The sequence below is a fragment of the Adiantum capillus-veneris genome, chromosome 17 (genome assembly GCF_014529385.1).
Source record: "Adiantum capillus-veneris isolate H3 chromosome 17, ASM1452938v2, whole genome shotgun sequence".
Taxonomy (NCBI): Eukaryota; Viridiplantae; Streptophyta; class Polypodiopsida; order Polypodiales; family Pteridaceae; genus Adiantum; species Adiantum capillus-veneris.
In genome coordinates this window covers 111,138,268-111,162,108 of record NC_140947.1, presented here as the reverse complement: position 1 = coordinate 111,162,108, position 23,841 = coordinate 111,138,268, and the positions used below count along the sequence as shown (strand labels likewise).

Genomic DNA, 23,841 nt, shown 5'->3' with positions numbered 1-23,841 from the left:
TTTACCTTCTTGGTCTCATAGGTCATTTTGGTCTTTGAAGACGATATTAGTACAATCCATCTCGTCTCTCACCTCTCTCTCCCCCTCCCTCTCACTCTCACACAAACACAATTTCAAACTGAATAAGCATCCTACTAGTGGAAAGCATCCTTTCCACTATACAACCATCACAACCAACAACTTTATGTGTTGACACCTGCAGACAAACAAGTATTACTTGTATATTGGCTCCCATGAACGTTGATACATAGGAAAAAACTGTAGACACAGCAAAAAGACGTCCACTAGATTTTCTTGATGTAATGTTATGAATATCATATTCATGAATATACAATACAACATGGGTCTAGGTAGTCACTCATGTGTAAGTCCCAAGTCTCATATCTTAAAAGAGTTTCAGCTCAATTACATGGCAACTAGCTTTTGGGATGCTTGGCTACATTCCAAGAAACAAGGAACAAAGTGGCAGAGCTAGACAGACTACTAGATGTGTTGCAAAGGTCGACAAACTCTTGTTTTTTCATGCAAGTTCCACTTTCAGGTGATTTCATACGATCTATTTCTGAATACATGTAAAGCTATACCACAACAAACCAACCACCTTTTCACAAAACTTCGTTAGTTGAACTACAACTGATCCGAATTGCCGACTGTCCAAATCTCCTCTTTGTAAGTGTCGGTGAAATGAATGTTGAATGAAGCACTCCGTGAGCTGGCCTCAAGAAAGGCCTTCACAGCGAGTGCGTCAAAATTATTCAGAACTGAGGCCCGTCTGCTTGCCAGTGTCCGCATTCCCCACAAGGTCGAACTTCCTAGAAGGCGAATCTGAATCACATTGTACAGCAAAATATAACAGGTTGAGATGAAACCATAAGATTCACATACCACAAGAAGCCATATACCATGATTATGATAATGACAAAAGGGTACACGATCCATCATTGCTGACCAAACATTTCAACAATCAAGTAATACTTGGATCAAGAATCCAAAGTGCAGTTTAGCCTTGCACCAGCTCATGCATGGTCAAGACAGACAATGAACAACCACCTTTGCCTCCTATACTATCCAGTTCACAAAATTTGTCTTACATCTTCCAAACCCTTCGATTCTTGCCTAAAGCTTGCGGAACAACTTGTCGAAAGCCCTGCAAATTATTAGCCAAACACAATCTTGTCTATCAAAACTGTAACTGTGTGACATGTCTCAGGAGTGCGGATTAAGGAGCCAGCTCTCTTTTGATCAATCTAGAGTCCTTTTCAGAACCAAAGACAAGGCGTTCCCCCATGCATAGAGGTCACATGCTCAGCTGGGTGGAAGCACTATGACAAAAGAGTATGCAATAAACACAGGATTATTAATGATGTGCAAGCATGATGGAGAGTGATCAAGGAAAGACAACATAAGCAACTCAAAATTTGAGTTGCACACCAAGTGACAACTGTAAAACATGCAGCATGATTACACTGCCATTTAGCTAGATACCAGTAGTATATGCCTTTGCAAATAGAGATATAATACAGATTGCCAAGGACTGAGAGAGCGTCAGAGGAAAAAGAAGAGAGGAAAAGAAAAGCAAAGATCCTACCCTCAGCTTTAAATCATTCGCCATTTTGTCAATCTTGACCTCCTCCACATTTGCATTAAGAGCATATCCTTGATCCACAAAAAGTTGGAGAAGTTTGCTAATGCCTTCTGCCAACTGCAAAACACAACCAATTAACAGGAATGTTTGTTAGCATAGCCTAACACAAGGTGTACAGAATTACAATGCTTAACAGCACTACATACTAAAAACGTTTAGCACACAAAACAATTCACTGCAGAAGACTACATACTAAACAGCGTTACACAAAGACCAATCTCTCGCACATATGGGCAGAGGCAGCCAGGAGCCCCAACCTGGGCAATCAAACAATTGGCCGTCCACAAAACGCTGCACCCTCAACTACTTTGCAATGTGCAATAGCATGATACCTTGGACAATCGGACAATTGGCTATCCATAAAACATATACGACTAGAGAATAAGAAAGGCATTTAAGCCCCTCTATCCAACAGGATCCAAATGAGCAATATCTAGGAAAAAATTTAAAGGGCAGTTGTACTTACGAACGTAACTGGCCCAGAATTATGACAAAGCCTTTTCCTGTGTCCACCTGCGGGCCTCAAGAAAGTACGAGTCATTCCTCTCCAGTCTAAGGATCACTTGTGAAACTACCAATTTAACACTAGAATCTCGATGCCCTCATTGTTTACTAAGCACTTGACAAACCACTTCACCTAAAAGCATATCCCTCGATGCAGGAAAATCCTAAGTCCATCTGCAAAGAAGCATTGAACCTGCACCAAAATCTGCAACAGAAGAGAGAGATACCTACCCCTCCAAACCACCACCACCCACGAGGCCGAGTTCAGCCCTCTAGAAGATGTTAATATACCTTTCTTTCTTTTTCTTATGTACGCGTGCTCCCACGTGCGTACACAGACACCCAAGCACTACCTTGTCTGGAAGAAATCTTACAGGAAGCAAACAAACAACAAAAACAAGATAACAAACTACGCAGTTCTTTGCACCAATGATGGCATGACCTCCACTAGTATGATGCATCCTACATAGGCAGCATTCTATACTGCAGATGAGCACAAAAATGTTAATGAAATCCAAAAAGCCTCTGAAGGTGGCTCTTCAATCTGAAAACGTAATCTCGCAGGCAACACACTGCCGCAGCAATTCGCCTTTGTAGGTGCAGATATCAATTATGTTATTGTCAAACTATGAAACTATTAAACATAGAGAAAATCATGGCACCCATACTTATGACAGTGCTAGACAACATGTACGACAGCAGCCTACCGCTTCAAGCTAGAGACTCAGCTTACACATGTAGAGTCTGATTTAGGAGGGCAAGGCCTTGGCACATTGAAACTTTCACCTTCAAAACCCTGCAGCAATCTGCTATAAATGAGATTTCCAGCTCTTCTGGTAAAAGCTTGAGGAAGTTGGGAATTTGTCAAACTACTTGCATCTCTTCTTACAGTTTGGAGCTCACCATTGGCTCCATTTCTCTCCTACATAACAGATTCGAGACAATAGGACCACAAACTTGTCTTTGGTATGAAAAAATGTAATCTTGAAGCACTTAATTACCTGAAACACATATTGACCATTTTTCATCTCATTAGAGATTGTTGCAAATTGAGCAAAACTTATGAAGTCAAAATACAGCTGCAAAACACAGACAAAGTCTTTAGCCAGAATAAGCTGCAAGAAGATGCAAAACACAGACAAAGTCTTTAGCCAGAATAACCCACACCATTTATTCCTCGCAAGCCACTAGCAAGGCGGTGAAATCATTGCAACAATCACCAAACTGAACCACAATAGCAAACACTTCAACTTGAAAGAGAGAACTTCACAAGTAGACAAGAGACACAAATGGCGGAGTTCCACTTCTGGATGCACTCGCCCCAAAGTCTAGCGCCCCTTTCGGTACTTCTTTCTATTAATAAGCTACACAGTACAACTACCAAGGAGTCACTCTACAACTACGCAACCATGCATTAAACTGCTAGAGTGACCCCCAAGGCACACTTAGATATGGGCACTTAAGCCCCAAAAACAACAGATACAGAAGCATGGTGCCCAAAAGCAACACCTACTAAAACAAGGCACCTCCAAACGTTGTACAAAGTCAACTGCTAACTGCAAGCTGCCGCATCGGCATCCATAGAGCAATCTTTTCCAGCTGTGAATCATGGCACAATTGCCAAGATTCTGCCAGTCATACTCTTAGCTCTCTCTCTCTATCTTCTTGTCACGTCATTTTCCACATCATCACTTTGAGACATACCCCTACCCCCCCCCCCCCATACCCCCCCAAAAAAGAAGAGTAATTGCCATCGATTACACCTGTAAAACAGATAGTAAACAATGGACCAGCTCAGTAGGCACTAACTCTATGCATACATGCATTTGACCGCTCAAACCATGCACTGGCACAAAGACACTTAGTCGCTGAACAACCACAATCACATTCACATCATTATCCCTGTCGATATCTCAGACACGAATCATGATCAATATGACTTGTTTAGCAACACATCCAGATCGCGCAGATCTCTAAACAGATGTCTTGATCTACTAATCTTGTCACTTTCAGATTCACATCACCTTATGGTTCCATGCAAACATGTCAATGAGCATCCTCACAAAACAATTACATTTCAAAATCATGCATCTGCACATATCCTAATCCACACTGCGGCTATCAATCCACATTCATATAGTTGATTTGAACACTCATATGCAAACCTTTAAACTCAATTTATCCAAAACTGTTGATGTACCAAGATCATTATCTTAACATCTCAAGACGAGCTCAAAACTCATCCTTCTGGAAATTTTGATGCCATAAGATCAATAACCAATCATCTCATCCAGATAGACCTATTGATGCATTAGAATCACATTCACATCTTTGCTCTCTACAAGACCTTAGGCACGAACTCTAAGTTCAATGAATCCTTTAGTCATCACATCCGATCTCTAACAGATGTCTAGATACGCTAAATCCATCATATCAATTGTCACTATCACCCCTGTTGGTGAGAAGAGACAAAATGCAGCAGACATTTCATCTCTCATACTCAAACAAACGTTTGTAAGAGTACATCAATCAGTCAGTTATTGCAATTAAGATATCTAATCATCCATTAGGTCCATAAACAAGTGATGGGAATAAACCTTGAAAGATATACGATGAGATCATGAGGAAAATCCCAAAAAAAAACAAAAGATATATCTAGGGATAAAGATACATCTAGGCCTTTGATACCGTGTGAGTGGGCAGAAGCCCAAAAGGGGGGGGGGGGGGGGGGGGGGGGGGGGGGGGGGGGGGGGGGGGGGGGGGGGGGGGCAGGTCCCAGACAGATGCAAGTGAGATGAGAGAGGGGGACTGATCATCCCCCCATAACCACCATAAACCATCCAATCAGCAATAGGCGGTATAAGACTTACAAGAGGCCTACCAAGCCTCCCACGTGCCCTACATATATAGGCGTCGGTGGTGGAAGCAGGGGAAAGCATCCACGACCCATAAATAAATGGATAAAAGAGAGAGCACCCTAAAAATAAGGCCCAACTGTGGGTGCCCCAATGCCAGACTGGCTGACCGTGGACAATGATGCCACTATGCAGTAGGTGGCCATCCAGAGGACACACTAGCCATCCAAGTATGCCCTAGACTATGGTGAAGCAGCAAAACTCCGAATACTCCAACACAAAAGTAGTAGTTAGATTCTGCTTCGACTCTATATATGAGTGGCTTAATAGTCTGACAGAGTAAATGAGCTATGCGCAACAGGTCGTCAAAGGGGGATAAAGTTTTTGGAAAAAGCAAAAATCTGCTTCATAATGTCAGACATGAGAATTGCGGGAGCTCGCTGCTGCTTGCGCCTTCCTCCCCGCCTTCGCGTATTCCCCCCCCCTCCTGCTCCCTGCGCTATCCACCCCAGCCCGTGCCCGCGCTTCCCGTCCCCTGTGTGCGCAGTCCCCCTCCTCCCCCACTGCTCCTGCCCGCATCTCCGCCCGCTGCCCGTGCCGCTGCCTACCCCCGCCTGCTGCCCTCCCCCCCCCTCTCGCCCCCCGCCCCTTTTCTCCCGTTTCGCATTGCCCCCCCCCCCCCCGCAACCCCCGTTTTTGCTCGCAGGAGTCTGTCCCCATGGCCTGCTGGGAGCTTTGCGTCCTTCCCGCCTTCTTCGACTCAGCAGCAGACACATATGGAGGCTCCAGCTTCGCCACAGAGGGACTCTACCGAAGCCCCCGAAGCCCGACCCCGCTGAGCCCACCATTCAACTTGCTCTTTCACCGACAGAGCAAGCGAGCCTAGCCGCAGAGGTAGAGCGCTTGCAGGCGACTTCTGTCATCTGCAAGATTCTCGGTACCCGACCCAGCAGAGGAGAGCTGCGTGACCTTCTCCAGGCCCACCTACTTGCAGAGGTGGGCAAGATCTTGGACGTACAGATACTCGGACGAGGCTACTATCAGATCGAGTTTGAGACCTCTGAGATGGTGTCCAAGGTCATCGCCATGAGTCCGTTGACCATCTGAGCAACTCGAGCCCACTTTCGATAGTGAAGACATGGTTTTGACCTTGCTTCGGATGTTCTGGTAGAGGAGGCAGACATCCCCATCTCCGTCTGCTTTCCTGGTTTGCGGAGGGAGTACTTACCACTTTTGTCCAGGATAGGCTCAGCGATTGGGACTATCCTGGAGACACCTCGCACGGCAGCCTCGGTAGCTGCCGGCATTTCCTCAGTTCGCGTTCTGGTTAGGGACACTCACACGCTCCCGAAGGTCATTCTTCTGCCCCGGGTTAGTGGGGGTTGGTTCAAACAGAGCGTGGAGTATTCGGGTCTCCCGAACCAGTGCTTCATTTGTCGACAGATGGGCCATCTTGCGAAGGCCTGTCCACGGAGGAGGCCTTGACCTACACCACAGACTCAGCCCCAGCCTGCAAGGGCTGGCCAGCAGCTACAGGCTGAGACACAGCACACACATGCAGAGCCTCCCTCAGAGCCTAGGGCTCCAGCGGAGGAGGGATGGTAGCAGATCCGTGGTCGACGACGACAAGGGCCACAGAGACAACCTGACACTCAGAGTGGTCTTCAGGCGCCTGCCCAGCAGCAGTGAGTTCCCACGGGGAATCGTTTCGGTCCTCTTGAGCATGATGAGGTCCCTGCTCCAGCCCCCACCTCAGCTTCACCCTCGACAGCCCCTCCCCCCCCCCCCGAGTTCCCCCCGAGTTCCCCCCCCGCCTCGAAGATAGCACGTTTAGCTGTTGCGGCAGCATCTGTTCTCTCTCGCTCCCCATGAGGATCGTCTCATGGAATGTGCAGGGACTTGGTGGGCCCCAGTTTCATCGTCAATGGGGCCGACTGCATCAGGAGCTTCAGCACTGCCTTGTGGGAGGAGAGATTGATCCCCTTATGCTTCAGGAGCACCATCTGTGTGAGAGCCGCATTAGACGTTGTGGTCAGCTCTTGCGCGGACGATATGATACTTTTCGGTCAGCTGCTTTTGGACCTGGAGGCATCCAAGGTGGGGTATGTATGACTATTGCGGATTCTTTGCAGCAGGCCATTGTGGGCAGAGGGATTATTGTGTCAGGCAGGGCTCAGTGGATTACTATGCAGGTTCAGGGTTGCCTTGTGGGCTTCCTGAACATCTATGCGCCCAATATGGCGAGTGCTCGAGTAGAGTTTTGGTCACAGATAGTTGAGTCTCTGCCGCAGGTAGAACACTGGTGCATAGGGGGGGACTTCAACATGTTGGAGGACCCTTCTGACAGGATTGGTGGTAGCCATGCTACTGTGCATGTAGTTGAGCTGGCAGCTTGGGAGAGGTTTTGTATGACTCTGAGGGTCTCGGATGTTTGGCAGCACTCTAGTTTTGTGAGGCCCCCAGACAGCCTTGCCTTCTCTCGTTCGGACCGCAGAGTGGGAGGAGTGAATATTTCGCGGATAGATCGCTTCTACACTAGTGACCATTTCAGTGACTTGGGAGGGACAGTTGGCATTCTGGCAGGGACTTCCTTCTCGGACCATGCACTAGTGATCCTCACAATGGAAGACAAGTAGAGGAGAGGGAGCACGATGCTTCGCGTCCCAGAGAGGGTCTTGCTGGACTCTGCACTCAAAGAGCGAGTAGAGGCTCTTTGGACAGAGAGCTTGGACAGGCAGGATTCTCCTATTGACAGAGTGGCCTCAAGACTAGCTCAGATTAGTCATTTCTTTCTCCAGGAGTCTTTGGCTCGCCGGGCTGCAGCGAAAGAGGAGGAGCAGCGTCTCAAAAGGGGCATTGCTTCGTTGCAGAGGACAGAGTGACTGGTGCTTTCTTCGAGGCAGTGGGACCTCGACATTCGCATGCCAAGGTAAGTCAGTTGAGGAGGCCCGACGGGTCCATTGCTTCTGAGCCTGAGGATATGCGTGCAGTTGCTACTGACTTTTACCGTGAGTTACTGTCTGTCTGCAGAGCCTCAGTCAGAGCGTCAGGATGCATGCAGGGAGGAGGTGTGGGCACAGATGCCTTGCCTTGTGACTGAGGAGATGCGTCATAGGCTTGAGCTGCCACTTCAGCTTGAGGAGCTGCACACGGCTCTTAGTGCCCTCTCCCGTGGTAGTTGTCCACGTGAGGATGGGTTGACTCCCAGTTTTTTCTTGGAGTACTGGGACTTGCTTGGCCCAGATCTCTGTAGTGCTTTTCAGTACATCTTGCACACAGGAGTGATGCCTGACAGCATGAGTGAGGGCTTGATCTACCTCATTCCCAAGGAGGGTGGCTCCTTGGATGAGATTTGACAGTGGCGCCCCATCACCATCCTCAACTCAGCCTACAAAATTCTTGCCAAGGCTCTGAGTTTGAGGATCCAGCCACTTCTAGAGAGCCTTATACATGGGACTAAGACACGTTTTGTCAAGGAACGCAGTATCCTTGACAACATCTTTACTTTTTGGGAGGCTTCTGCCCTAGCGCGGCTCCATGGTGAGGATCTGGTGATTCTTCTTCTCGATTTTGAGAAGGCATACGACAGAGTTGACTAGGACTTTCTAGAGGGCACTCTACGCAAGATGGGCTTCTCAGATGCTTGGATCAGAGGGGTGTCAGCTTTGTACAGACAGTCTCACAATCAGGTACTTTTGGCAGGAGGTAGAGGTGATCGCTTCATGCTCACACGTTCGGTCAGACAAGGCTGTCCTCTTGCCCCCTTCCTCTTTCTGTTCTATGCGGAGGCGATGAGCATGTTTTTGGTGTCGCAGCAGGTTGGTCTACGGGGCTTAGCACTCCATATTCGGGGAGATGAGCTACTGGACGCTAAGTTTGCCGACGACTCAGCCTTGTACTTAGATGGCAGTTATGTCCCGCTCACAGGAGAGGGGATCTAGCCCAGATGCCGTCGGGATGGGCGTCCAGTGTCCGGGCGGACGTAGTGTGAACACGGCCAGTGTGGCCGGCCATTATTATAGAAGGGAGGCCAAGGCCTCATTTACAGTTATCGACCCCCATTGGTAGAGTGCCAGTGGTTAGCCCGCGAGGCTAGGAGTGCGCGAGGTCACCTCGAGGAGGTGAGGCCGGGTGGTATGGGACGCTCGGTCTTACAGGTGCACGCCTACGTCCTCGGACGCTGGCCCAGCACGGGGGAGCTGCCGGATGGTGGCTATGGTCGGGTGGTTCGTCCGACGCGTATCTGTAGGCGGTCCGTGTAGCCGGGAGATCCACTCCCTCGTTCGTTTCATGGTATCACAGCCAGCTTGGTTGCACGAAGGACCGTGTGCACACCTGCGGGCTGGTTCGAGTCGGATAACCACTGTTTCATGCAAGTTTTGATGAAATGACAGTTTAATTAATTATTTTCTTCTCATGAGTATGTTTGCAGGTGAAATTTTTTGTGTTTTTCGCTGACTTTTGATAAAATTCAGCAATTTAGCATGTGCAGGTGCTGAAAATCATGGGATTTTTGTCAACTCTGCTGATTTTCGATGAAAATCAGTCATTTAGTTATTGATTTGCTGATTCCAGATTACAATTTCAGCATACTGTTTTTATTTACTCTCTCTGTAGTCTTCTTTCTGTGCGCAGTTTACTCAGAGAGAGAGAGAGAGAGAGAGAGAGAGAATTACCTCTCTCTGTAGCGTGAGCTCATATGCAGTGAAGGAACAATCGTGCAAAAAGCATTGACTGCTGGCGTGGAATCCACCTTCCAACGTTGGCTCCTTACTGACGCCCCTTTTGCGTGCTGGCCACGGGTACCCACACGCCTGATTCTTTCCTTCGTGGTCTCCACGCGACAGCTTCAGCGCACGCTTTTTTTTTCCCACGCTGCAAGGCCTACATCGTTTTTTTTAAAAGGGGTACCCATTATAAAATGGGCAGACTCTTTAAATGTGGACTTTTTGAGTTTTTTTAAAGTATGGTCTGAAACCTGAGTTTATTAAAAAAAAACTCACAGAGTTGCAGAGTTTACAGAGCCTCACTTTTTGAACTCCCTGCTCCTCTCCTGCCACTCCTCTCTCTCACCTGCTAGCGCTCCCGCCATCACCTGCTCGCCTTCAGACGCTCACGCCGACGCGTAGAGCTTTTCAAACTTCAACTTTTCGCGACCGAAAAGCGTAGAAAAGCCCCAGCTTTGCGTGAAATTTCCTATTTTTCACGCGCTCTGCCATGGATTCCTCCAGCTCAAATGTGCAACGTGACGATGTGCCAAGTAATATCCAAATTCCATTCACGCATGCTCTCTACACATGGATTACAAGTACTTTCCAGAGTTTCGACTAGCGTGTTACCGCTCTGGAAAACGCGAATGTTCAGACGAACCTTCGCTTCGCCTCTCTCGAAGGGGTCGTGCAAGGGCTCAGTTCCGACTCTCTACTCTCGAAAATATGGCTCAATCGACGACAGCGCGTATTTCCGAGGGCGAAACCCATCTCCAGCAATTGCGGATGCAGATTGCTGCTTTTGGGCGTTCACAGGGTAGTCCGACCGCCACGATTCCGTACAAACTACAAATTTCTCAGGGGAAGAGAAGGAGTGTACGGAACTGGCCATAAATAACTAGCTGCACTAGTGGACCACATACTTTGATCTCCATGGGGAGCATGATGAACGGAGGATTCAGACAATTCCTCTCTATCTGCACAGTAAGGCGCTTATCTGGTGGCGCGACATGACAGAGAAGCCTATGACGTGGGCTGACTTTTGTGTGAAAATCAAGAGGGATTTCGCTAAAATGGACCCTTTGAAAGCTTACGCCAAACTACAGAGTCTTTCGATGAAAACTGTCTTTTGATAAATATACGACAGCTTTCAAAGAGGCGCTCACCTTCTGCAAGGTGGATTCTACGCACGCTGTGCACATGTATCTGCTGGGATTGCATGAGGATTACCGTTGGGTCTTAATTAAGGATAAAGCCCCGGCTGACGTCAAGGATGCAGTGGCAAAGGCCAGGACGTTCCATTTAATAAATGGAGCGAATTATGAGAAGAAAAGAACTGCAGACCATCAATCCGGTGAGGGTGCTTCGAGGAAGCGACCCCGATTCCAGCATAAGTCCAAATCACCGCCGAGATTTTCTCACGAGAAGAAGAAAGCCAGAAATGCTGCAGTTGCTAATGCAATGAAGAAGGGGGCTTGCTTCGGATGTGGCTAGACGGGTCACCAAATCAAGGATAGAGCCCAAGAAGAAGAAGACACAGAAACCGCAAGGTCGTCCTTCGGTTCATATTCACGAGATCTCAGGTAACTCTGATGTTGTTCAAGTTGAAATCCATCATTTAGCGCACAGTTCATGCACTAATTGTACTTTTAGCACCAAAGTATTTGATAAGCACGATCTTCTCCGTTTCCCCGGGAAGATCGATGGTCACGACGTGACCGTACTCCTTGAAAATGGAAGCTCACACAATTTTGTGGATGCAAAATTGGTGCAGAAACTGAGCCTGCGGACGCGGGACAGTGACCATGAGTATTGCGTGAAGATGGCTTGTGGCGTGGATACGGATGTATGGAATCGGATGGTTCCAGACTTGTCGCTCGAGCTGGCTGATTACAAAGAGAACCTGGATTTCCACATCATGCGCCTGGACAGAGCAGATATTATTTTAGGGATTCCATGGTTTTATGATAAACAAAACTCATTGTATATAGACTATGTACATCACTCTCTTGTTTTTGTTAAGCACAACATGCCTCATGTATCTGTGTCGCTTTGTAATCAGAAGTCTGTAAATGATGGTTTTGCAATACCAGTTGTTACTGCTTTGGAAATGTATAAAGAAATAAAGTCTTTTGATGTTGACTTTTATCAATGTCTACCATCTGCTTGGTTTGATTCATTAGTGCCTGGTACTTCTGTCACTGAATTTCGTAAAAATGTTTCATGTTCTTCTGTTGAACTTGGGGATTCCGACGAATCCGACCTTATCCGAGAAATCATGACTGATTTCAAGGATGTTTTTCCTGATGATCTACCTCCTGGCTTGCCGCCTTCGAGAGGAGTACATCATGGCATTGAGTTGGTGGCTGGTAGTCAGCCCTTCTCAAAGCAACCCTATCGGTTTAGTAAAATCGAGGACGACGAGATTCAACGACAGCTGAAGGATTATCTCGACAGGGTTTTTGTTCGGCCTAGCCAATCCCCGTGGGGAGCGCCAGTGCTACTTTCTCGAAAGAAGGATAACACTATGCGCTTCTGCGTGGATTACAAGGGGTTGAATAAGCTCACTGTCAAGAACAAGTATCCGCTCCCGCGCATGGACGATCTGATAGATCGGCTCCATGGAGGGTTGTATTTTACGAAGATAGACCTGCGATCAAGCTATCATCAGATACGGATCAAACTGGAAGATATTCCTAAGACAGGCTTCCATACGCGTTATGGTCACTACGAGTTTTTGGTCTTGCCTTTTGGTTTGACCAATGCTCCAGCTACGTTCCAGCAGATGATGAATGATCTGCTAAGACCATTTTTGGGCAACTTCGTTGTTGCATTTCTCGATGATATCTCGATCTACAACTGAAGTTTGTTTGAGCACCTAGTGCATATACGCACTGTTCTCGAAGTACTGAGAACTGAGAAGCTTTACACTAAGGCTTCTAAGAGTGAATTCTTAAAGAAAGAGCTTCTGTACTTGGGTCACATCATTACCCGCGATGGAATTCGCGTCGACCTTGAAAAATTGGATAAAGTGCGAAATTGGCCCATTCTGAAGAATGTACGCCAAGTAAAGTCCTTATTAGGCTTTACTGGATTCTTTCACAAGTTTATCAAGGATTACTCTAAAGTTGCTGCTCCGCTTACACAACTTCTAAAAGGAGGGGTGATAGGGCCGAAGACTTCGGGTCCTCATCGTAAATGTAATCCCCCTGTTGTTTGGAATGAGCGCCTCGACGAGAGCTTTCGGACACTAAAGCACTTGGTGACTACTGCGCCAATATTACACATTGTAGATCCTAGCAAACCGTTTGTGGTTGAAACGGATGCTAGTGATTATGCTATTGGTGCGGCATTATACCAGGATGGACGTCCTGTCGCGTTTGAAAGTAAGAAGCTTTCTGACGCTGAGATGCGTTATCCAACGTATGAAAAGGAGCTTTACGCCGTAGTCCACGCCCTGAGGAAATGGCGGCACTACTTGTATGGCTCTACGTTTGTTGCATGGACAGATCATCATTCCTTGCGCTATATCTGTGATCAGGGTGATCTCAGAGGCCGGAAGGCTAGATGGGTTGAGCTTATGCAAGAGTTTGACTTTGAGATCCGTTATAGAAAAGGATCCAGCAATCGAGTTGCCGATGCGCTCAGCAGGATTCCTGAGGTTAATGCCTTGTCTATGGCTGAAATCTCGACGGATTTCTATCTCTCTCCAAGGGCTATGTCGTTCCGATGGCCATTTTGGCAAGATATGGAACGAGGTCGAAGCGGGGCATGACTCGCATACAGGCTTGGGTGGTCCGGAGACCCAAGTGAGTTGTGCTCGAGAGACGAGACAACGACAATATTCCATTAGAGGTGGACTATTGTTCAGAAATGGTAAAGTCTGCGTGTCGGAAATCGATGAGATTCGACAAAGGATTTTGTGTGAATGCCACGATGTTCCTAGCGCTGGGCACCCAGGCATCCAAAGAACTTTGGCTTTGGTCAAACAATATTTCTATTGGCCAAGAATGCGCTCTTACATAGAGAGCTATGTGAAGAGATGCGCTCAGTGTCAAGTCAATAAGGCAGAGCGCCTTAGGAAAGCTGGCCTGCTACATCCATTGGAAATCCCAGATGCCAAGTGGCAGAGTATTTCCATGGACTTTATCGTCGGTTTGCCAAATACTAGTCGGGGCAATGACGCTATTTGGGTTGTGGTCGATAGACTCACAAAAATGGCGAAGTTTATACCAACAAAGTCGACAGTAAAAAGCCATGAGTTGGCGGTTTTATTTGTCGATCAGCTTTATAAGCTGTATGGTCTGCCAGAGGATATCGTCAGTGATCGAGATACTAAGTTCACTGGCCGATTTTGGCGAGATGTGTTTGCTCATCTTCAGACAAAGTTGAGTATGTCGTCTTCTAACCATCCTGAGTCCGACGGACAAACTGAGAGGATGAATAAGACGTTACAGGACATGTTAAGAGCCTATGTCTCTCATAGGCAGTCTGACTCGGAAAGGTATCTTCCACAGTTAGAGTTTGCCTATAATAGTAGCAAGCATTCTGCTACTAGATTTAGCCCGTTCATGCTGATGTATGGATTTGAGCCTAAATCCCCAATTGCTATTGGCTTCGAGAAAGTCAAGGAACGCCAAGCTCGTGATTTCTTGTATGACATGCAGGAAATGCTCGAATTGGCTAAGGATAGTATAAGAACGGCCCGTGATCGAGTCACTACTTATGCTAATCAAAAGAGGTCTCCAAGGACTCTAGATGTGGGACAATGGGTATATCTGAAGATACCCAAGGATTCCAAGACTATGCGAACAGGAAAGCATTATAAGCTTTCAGCTAGATATTGTGGTCCGTTCTTGATCACAAAGAAAATTGGCCAAGTTGCCTACAAACTGGCTCTTCCTTCGGATGTTAGTGTACATCCAGTGTTTCATGTCAACCGCCTTAAAGTGAAATTGGGCGAAGCAGACGTTGTTGTGCCTATCGAGGAAAATGTATGACAAGATATCCAAACTGAGTATATTCCTCGGGAACCAGAAGCAGTTTTAGATCATCGTACCCGTCATTCGCGCCAAAAGGCTTATGACAAGTACTTAATTAAATGGAAGGGTCAATCTGAAAGGTTTGCTACTTGGGAACCTGTTAGAGCTTTGAAGGCTCAGTATCCCCACTTCATTGATGAGGACATCAATGGTTCTTAAGGGGGGAAGTATGTTATGTCCCGCTCACAAGAGAGTGGTATGGGACGCTCGGTCTTACAGGTGCACGCCTACGTCCTCGGACGTTGGCCCCAACACGGGGGAGCTGCCGGATGGTGGCTATGGTCGGGTGGTTCGTCCGACGCGTATCTGTAGGCGGTCCGTGTAGCCGGGAGATCCACTTCCTCGTTCGTTTCAATGGCCAGGAGGCCAACCTTCATAGGTGTGAGCAGGCTCTGGAGACCTTCTGTTGTGCATCTGGCGCACTGATCAATTGGAGAAAGAGAGTGGCTTTCTCGGTTGGTAGTGCTCCTATGCCCGATTGGATGCCAGGAGAGGGTTTTAGGTGGATTCCCCCAGGGACTGCAGTTCGATACTTGGACTGTCAGGTTGGTTTGGACTTGTCTCCCGAGCAGCAGATTGCTCCCCTCCTCCTGTCTATCAGGAGGAAGTTGTTACACTGGAGCTCAGCAAGACTTTCTTTGGCTGGCAGAGTAGAAGTGGCCAACCAAGTGTTGTTGGCGACTATGTGGTACATCACTTCTTGCTGGATCTTCTCGACTTCTTGTATCAGCCAGGTAGAGAGGCTGATCAGGAACTTCAGGACGTGACTACTCAGATAGCCCGAGCCAAAGTGGCTTGGCAGGTCATCACTCTTCCTTGTTCACAGGGAGGGCTTGGGATCATTGACCCAACACAGTAGAGCAGAGCCCTTCTTGGGAAGTTCATAGTCAGAGGACTTCTTCCAGGTGAGGAGCCCTGGAAGGAGTTCTTGCTACAGCGGCTTCGTGCTAGGGTGCCTCAGGTTGGAGGCCCCTGGCGACCTTCGACCAGATGGATCTTCACAGAGATGCGCAGAGTTGGTTTGAGCAGGAGACTGGAGGACCGCTTCGCTGTGAGTTTGATTCGATCTTGGGAGCACTTGTGGCGAGGCCTGGAGCAGCGACAGTCTACTTGCACGGAGGAGCGCCTACGACAGCCCCTTGTTTGGAACCCCATGGTTAGCACTCAGAGAGGCCACTTGGTTGGTAGTCGGCCTCATGTTTCCGGGGGTCCCATGGCAGCGGGTCCAACGCGCTCTTTAGGTGACTGGTTAGAGTTTTCAGGCTTGTCAGAGGAGGTGCAGGGTTTCCAGCTACAGGGCATGAGAGGGGTGCAGAGCATGTGCCAAGACATCTCAGAGGCAGTTCCAACAGAGTGGCTCACACCTCTCGAGCCAATAGCACCCAGGAGGATGGGAGCCTTCACACGATTGGAGGTTCTCATCTCAGTCCGAGCCTGCTCAGAGACTGTTCCATCCCTTTTCTTCGAGCTACAGGGTGAGGGACGCTTACAGCGAGTTGCAGTAGAGGCCCCGCAGGTGGTAGAGTGTTGTTTTCAGAGGATCTTGAGAGGTGGGCATCTGTGGGAGGACTTGTGTCATCGATCCTGACCCAGCAACTCTTGAGACTGGACATTGGAGGCTGTGGGCTTGGGAGTGTTGTCGACTAGCACGAATACAGTGGGATCCTGGTGAGTGGCTTTGGAGGGACCCTTTCTCTTCTGCAGACCACCCAAGTGTCCCGTTCTTTCAGTACACTGTTCGACTGGGACGTCACATACTAGCAGCACAGAGAGAGGCCCGCCCCGCTGCAGCACCTCATTGGCAGGAGGAGGGTTTCACAGCTGAGTTCTTGACAGCCTTCTGGAGGATTGTGGGGCTCCAGACAACCGAGGCGAGTCACCTTGTTTCAGTGGCTAGTCGCACACAAAGCTACAACAATTGGGAGCTGGCTAGTGCATAGTGGTCTCTCGGCCGCATGTACAGCTTGTGACCATCTTGTGGAGAGTCAGTGCCACTGTCTTTGGGACTGTCCTTTGGCACAGCAGGTGTGGCTTCGAGTTCTTCGGCTGATGCCTGCTCTTTCCACGGCTCGACAGTACACTTGGGGAGCAGCGGCTTGGTCAACCCTCACGGGCCCGGCACTTCAGTTTGAGCTATCTTCCACCAACAGGATGATAGTGATGCAGGAGGGGCGACCTACACTCCAACCTACCATAGAGCTTACTCCACAGGAGTGGTGCAGTGAGAGAGAGGAGTGTTGGGAGCTCATCAATGGCCTGACACTCTGGTTCATCTGGCGGGCCCGTTGCTTCTGCATCTTTGAGGCTCGCCCTGTGCCACCAGCAGAGACTATTCGCGATCTTTGGCTAGAGCTGATCCACACTCTCAGAGGACAGCTCGAGAGACTACAGGGCAGCTCCGACCGCATGCGGGAGCGCAGAGAGGCTTTCCTTCGACTATGGCGTCCTGGGCCTTTCTACACCATGGTCCAGGGTGTACTCCGATGGCACTACTGACCACCTGTGTGGCTTTTCCCTCCCCCCATTTCTTGATTTAGCCCCTTTGTACATATGCTGGTTTTTCATTGGGAGAGTCTCCCCATCATGGTTGTTGTAACCCTCTCTTGAAGAGGTGGTTGTAGACCTATGGGCAGTTTCATTAACTAATAGAAGGATCTTTTTCTCGGGAAAAAAAAAATGTCAGACATGCATTTGTGCATGCGTGAATCAATGAAATAGCCTTTCCATCAATCACGTGTGATAGGGAGAGATCTCTAGGACCTCTTTGGATTGTTTCTACTACATTTAGATGTCTCTTCCCTTCTTCTTCTTCTTCTCTCTATACCCTCCCAGCCCCCCCAGCCCCGCCCCCCGTGCATTGGCGCACATTCTTCTCGTCCCCTCTCTCACTTGTGTTTAGAGCATATCCACTTCCCCAGCTCTACGGCATAATTGTTGCTCTTTGCTTCTAGACGTAATAAACAGTATGCAGCATGTTAAGTAACATACTACAATCTAGAGACCTGCTGACATTCATTCTTCTTTCAGCAACTCAAGGTAAGAAGTTAAAAATATTGGCGATGGAGCTATATTCTTCATTAAAGATACATGCCTAAATTGTCCCTGATTCGCAGCTGTGAGCACCTACCTAAACACACATTTTTGGACCATAGTCACTCAAGTCAGGCGGGAGACAATTTCTTAAAGCAAGCAAAAGGTGTAGAGTGACTAACAAACTACTTTACAGTTCGCAAGATTAGGAGAAGAGCACAGACAGGATCAGTAAGGTCTCCATACTTGACATTTAGAGGTCTGTACTGAAGAGTGTAGGGCTCCACTTCACTCTGTCTGAGCTTCCAAAACTGCAAGATTGGTGTTGGAATGTTAGCATTGAAAGCATCCATCCACTAAGCAAGACTCACGATCTTACACATTCATGTAGTAAACCAGGCAATGCACATGTCATGCTTCAAGAATTAGCAATTGGCATGCATTGTGCAGATGTGCTTTCATCACAAATATGCAAAATTTTACAGGTGCAAATTCATTTAGGCTAATGCAAGAAACCTGTGATTACTATTTGGACATCTCTCTCTCTCTCTCTCTCTCTCTCTCTCTCTCTCTCTCTCTCTCTCTCTCTCTCTCTCTCTCTCTCTCTCTCTCTCTCTCTCTCTCTCTCTCTCACACACACACACACACACACACACACACACCACATAGAAAAGGCAGACTAGCTTACCTTCATTTGGAACTTGTCCATGGCAATAAAGTCGAGTTCGTCTGCAGCATCATAAGCAGAGCGCATGAGGAGAACAGCAAACTTGCGACTCAAGTTCTTGCGAGGGAAAAGAACAGGGGGAGGGGGAAGGGGTAAAATGAAGGAGCTGAAGCCGTCGTCTAGCTGGTAGGCCAAGTCACCCTGAGGTCCCAGGCACCTGGCGCCCTTGTAATGCATCCACCTCGGCAGACTGTGGCTGAAGACAGGCATGCCGCTCACCATCGCCATCGCAGAAGCTGGTGAGCAGCCGATAGTCTTCTCACGTCAAGAAGAGATCCACGAATCGACACGTATCATTTGAGCAGGGTTCAGACTGCCGCGTTGGACTGTCTCGCTGATGTGGCTAAGGCCGGGTTCAGACGAGAGCTGAATGGCATAATCGCAACCTGAAGGATTTTTTTTTTGGGAAAAATAACTAGATACAAATCCCCCTAAGGTAGATAGGGGCTATCCTTACTTGTGATACAATAGTGAAGGAACGGAAAATTGGCCTATAGCTGCTTAAAGCCACTTAACCCATTCCAAATACTCATAAATCCTATACAGTCTGGCGTTCTCGAAAATGGCCAAAGTACACTTTCTCCATTTCTGCCAACAAATAACTTTTTAATCTCACTAATACTTAAATGAGAGGCTTCCTTGATATGGGATGTGATCTCCCTCATGATGATCAAGCAAGTGGTCCTTAATTTGTGCAAGATTGGTATGATGGAATCTACCAAAGGCAGCCTTGTTCCTCTCATTTTATATGTGCCAGATCTATGCGCTTCGAAAACAGGTCCGTAAAGGGATATCCATCTGCTTGCATTCCCCCAACATAATTGACTTCCATGAAATCTGGAGCAGACTATCACCAGAGGCTCTAAGTAATTCCTTTGTGAATTGGAAGTTGTGTGGACAGTTGATAAACACATGAGCAAGAGTTTCGAAGACGAGACATGCAACAAATCCCATAAAAAATACAATCTTTTTGGCCTTAGCACCAATCCATAACCCCTGATGAACAATTAATCACATGAGGAAATTTTGCTTGACAGATAAACAGTAAGCCCATGGGCATTTGAACCTGTAAGCCCATTGGTGGGAATTCCAAGAAATCTTCCATAAGAAGCTCAAATTTTGCTACCAAAGAGAGTTCCATACTTACTTGAGGGCATGTTGAGTTGTAAATGAGTTTACATATCTTTGTTGAAGTAAATTGTTGCTTTTTGAAAAAAATTGGTGCCCCGACTTCATTACCTCCATTATTCCTGAGACATGATTTGCACATCCAACTAAAATTCGGTATGTTGGAGAAGTTGAGCTTTTGTTAGCAATTGCTCATCTTTGAAGACGTCTTTCCAAACATTTGATCCCAACTTTGTAGCAATTGTGGGGCCTTCTAATGAGAGGAGCGTGAGTGTCCTTTAGGTAATGCCCAAACCAAATGGAGTCATTCAACCAGAAGAGCTTAGTATGCATTAAATTTCTAGTAGGAGTCCAATAGCTTTTGATGAAGAATCAGGTTTTCCAATACGTGCAAACCAAGTTAGAGCCTTTTGGGACAATATTAGCATTATAAAATAATAGGCCCTCAAAGGATAAGTCTTTCCATGCTCTATACTCCTTTAGATGGAAGATATGCTTATCTCTCCTGATCAAGCATGCCCATAAGTCATTTGAGGTAGTTGATCTGAGCACCCATTTGGCAAATAATTTGGTGGCCAGTTTCTATATATCCATTACTCCTAAACTCTCTCTGTCCTTGGACATGCAACAAATATTCCAAGCAATCTTTGGTATTTTATTGATTTATTCATATCCACCCCACTCTTATGAGCGCGCATAGAGCTAGAAGAGAGCAAGAGGAGGCGCTCACAATATACAAGAACTTGAACTTGATGATAAGCTTAATATTGATTATAAGACTTAATACTTTTATTAAGAGAGCTAGATACAAGACTTGGATTACATGACTTGAGTTCAAGACAAGGCTTGCTTGCATGGACAAGACTTGAATATAAGAACTAGAAGAGGGATTTCCTCATAGGAGCCTCACAACTGGTGTTGGCAAGACTGAGGGGCTTGTGGCCCAAGACCCCTATTTATACTAGTGCTTGAGGAGGTTACTTGAGGAGGTTAGGACTTTCCAGGTTCTTCTTGAGAAGGTTAGAATCTTCTAGAACCTTCTTGATCCTTCTAGTTCCTCTAGAACCTTCTGGATCCTTCTTCAACTTTCTAGAGCTTCAGAAACTTCTAGATTCTTTCGGAATCTTCTCCAAGCTTCTAGAAACTTCTTGATCCTTCTAGATTCTTCTAGAGCCTTTTGGATCCTTCTAGAACCTTCTGGATCCTTCTTCGTGGTGCTTACAACCTAGTCAGAATCAAAGAAGGTGATGAAAATAGCCTTTCGGACAAGGTATGGCCACTTTGAATATACCGTCATGCCATTTGGTCTCACAAATGCCCCATCTATTTTTCAACATTTAATGAACGATATTTTTCGGGAGTATTTGGATTATTTTGTGGTAATATATTTGAATGATATCTTGATATTTTCCAAGGACCAAGAAGAGCATGAGCACCATGTACGATTAGTGCTTGAAAAGCTTCATGCATCAGGGTTATATGCAAAGTTGGAGAAGTGCTCTTTTCATCAATCTAAGGTGGAATTTGTTGGTTATGTAATTTCAGAAAATGGAATCTCCATGGATCCAAAGAAGGTTCAAACCATCCTTGATTGGGAGACACCCACCTCGGTAAGAGATGTTCAATGTTTCCTCAGATTTGCAACTTTTTATCGTATCTTTATACGGGGATACCCAAGGTGGTTACAGCACTCACAAGGTTGACAGGCCATAATAAGTTTGTCTGGGACTCAGATGCCGCGAAAGCATTTCAGACTCTCAAGCAAGCTTTCACGACCGCACTCATTCTAATTCACATAGATCCTACAAAGCCTTTCATCCTAGAAACAGACGCTTCAAATTTTGCCCTTGGCGCTATTCTATTCCAAGTAGGAGAGGATGGTCGAGTACATCCAGTGGCTTTTCATTCCCTCAAGTTCTCAGCTGCAGAAATCAATTATGAAATCCATGACAAAGAGCTCTTAGCAATCATCGACTCCTTTGACACTTGGCGTCACCAACTTAAAGGAGCTCCTCATAAGATCACTGTCTATACAGATCACAAGAATTTGGAATACTTCATGACATCCCGCGTCTTGAATCGTCGCCAAGCCAGGTGAAGTGGTATCCTATCAAGGTTTGATTTTCTTATCTCTTATAGACTTGGCCGTCAACAAGCTAAGCCAGATGCCTTATCAAGAAGATCCTACCTTGCACCTAGAGAAGGCGATGCAACATTTGATCAATCAGAGTCGGTGATTTTGAAACCTGAGCAGCTTAAGCTAAACGCCACCATGAGCCAAGCTCCTGAAGATTCTACTTTTCTTTCTAAGGTGAAGATGCAAATTGCCAAAGACCCACTTGCTCAGAATATTAGACAACAACTACAAGGACAAGAGGTTAATGAGGACTTTCAAGAAATTGATGGACTAATTTACTATAAGGGTCTTCTCTATATTTTGCCAGGACCAACACGCTTGGAGGTACTTCAGCAACGGCATGATATTCCATCAGCACGGCATTTTGGGGTTAATAAGACAATTGAGCTTCTCTCCCGCGACTTTTGGTGGCCTCAAATGTGGAAGCTTGTCAAGGAGTATGTAGGCACTTGTGACACTTGCAATAGATCAAAGGCCCCTCGTCGCCGTCCTCATGGGTTACTCCGTCCCTTGCCCATTCCAACCAAACCATGGTCATCCATCTCCATGGATTTCATTGTAGAGCTACCCTTGTCATAAGGATTTGACTCCATTTTAGTAGTCGTGGATCGGTTTACAAAAATGGCACACTTCATTCCAACCACTAAAACCATCACCAGCAAAGGTACGGCCAAACTCTTTCTACAACATATCTATCGTTATCACGGATTACAGGATGACATAGTTTCTGATCAAGGCCCACAATTCATCTCTAGCTTTTGGAAAAGCTTATTCAAGCTACTCGGAGTACAAATCAACCTCTCCTCAGCCAATCACCCACAAAGTGATGGACAAACAGAGAGAGTAAATCAAGTTTTAGAACATTATTTTTGTTGTACTATCAATTATCACCATGATAATTGGGTCGAGCTCCTACCGCTAGCAGAATTCTCCTTTAATAACAGTTTTCATGCCTCCACCCGTCACACTCCATTCTTTGCTAATTATGGTCAACATCCCAAATAGGATATCCACAGACACTATCAAGTCAAGAATCCAGTTGCTATTCATCTTACACAACAATTATCTGCAATTCACAAAGAACTTACGATTCATATCAAAGAAGCTCAATCCAAGTATAAGGAAAGTGCAAATCTCCATCGCATGCAACATCCAAAATACAAAGAAGGGAATAAAGTGTGGCTCCTCTGACGTTATCTACGTTCATCTTGTCCCTATCAAAAGCTTGATTATCAAAGGCTTGGCCCGTTTAAAATTATCCGTCAAGTCAATCCAATCACCTATCGACTCCGATTGCCCTCATCCATGAAAATCCATCCGGTCTTTCATGTCTCAGTCCTAGAACCTTGTCACACATCTAAGATCCCAGGAAGAGCCCTACAACCACCTCCTCCGGTTGAGATTCAAGGACATGACGAATATGAGGTCGAGAAAGTCCTAGATTCTCGAGTTTCGCGTGGCAGGTTACAGTACTTGGTGCATTGGAAAGGCTATGATGTTAGTGAACGAACCTGGGAACTAGCACACAATCTACAGCATGCATCTCTCAAAGTCCAAGAGTTCCATCAACAACATCCATGGAAGCCCAACTCAAGGAACACCACAGCTCCTCGTGGAACTCGTCGCTAAAGGAGGGGGTAATGTCATGGATGCTTGAGAGTCAGTCGCTGCCTGCATCATGGCCTATGTCATCGCCTACATCATCACTAGAAGGCTTTAGAAGAATCTAGAAGGATCTAGAAGATTCTAGAAGTTTCTAGAAACATGGAGAAGATTTTGGAAGAATCTAGAAGTTTCTGGAAAGCTCTAGAAAGTTGAAGAAGGATCTAGAACCTTCCATGCAAGAAAGCCTTGTCTTGAACTCAATTCATGTAATCCAAGTCTTGTATATAGCTCTCTTAATAAAGTATTAAGTCTTATAATCAATATTAAGCTTATCATCAAGTCCAAGTTCATGTACATTGTAAGCGCCTCCTCTTGCTCTCTTCTAGCTCTATACGCGCTCATAACAGTTTGGCAAGACTGAGGGGCTTGTGGCCCAAGATCCCTATTTATACTAGTGCT

The 23,841-nt window shown here is 46.6% G+C and overlaps 1 protein-coding gene across 3 annotated transcripts; it reads right to left on the bottom strand.

The window, feature by feature from the left end:
* Window positions 1–263: 263 nt before the first annotated feature.
* Window positions 264–18,812, bottom strand: LOC147437878 (uncharacterized). Of its 3 annotated transcripts, XM_086487307.1 has the most exons (7): window positions 18,474–18,812; window positions 18,010–18,096; window positions 3,151–3,228; window positions 3,039–3,071; window positions 2,883–2,945; window positions 1,589–1,702; window positions 264–825 (listed from the first exon to the last, which is right to left on the bottom strand). In XM_086487307.1, the coding sequence occupies exons 1-7, from the start codon at window positions 18,738–18,740 to the stop codon at window positions 628–630; spliced, it is 840 nt and encodes a 279-aa protein (XP_086343433.1). In that variant the 5' UTR covers window positions 18,741–18,812; the 3' UTR covers window positions 264–627. The 3 variants fall into 3 exon arrangements, with proteins under 3 accessions (XP_086343433.1, XP_086343431.1, XP_086343432.1); XM_086487305.1 differs by having other exon boundaries at window positions 2,883–3,071; window positions 18,474–18,811; XM_086487306.1 differs by lacking the exon at window positions 18,010–18,096 and having other exon boundaries at window positions 2,883–3,071.
* Between the last annotated feature and the right edge of the window lie 5,029 nt (window positions 18,813–23,841).

What these genes read in the sequence shown, in the direction of transcription:
- LOC147437878 (XM_086487305.1), bottom strand. Translation starts at nt 18,740, where the DNA reads ATGGCGATGGTGAGCGGCATGCCTGTCTTCAGCCACAGTCTGCCGAGG. An exon ending in ATGGAGACCTTACTGATCCT is followed by an intron (nt 3,229 to 18,009) that starts GTCTGTGCTCTT and finishes TGTGTTTTGCAG; the next exon opens with CTGTATTTTGACTTCATAAG. An exon ending in ATGGTCAATATGTGTTTCAG is followed by an intron (nt 3,072 to 3,150) that starts GTAATTAAGTGC and finishes TCTGTTATGTAG; the next exon opens with GAGAGAAATGGAGCCAATGG.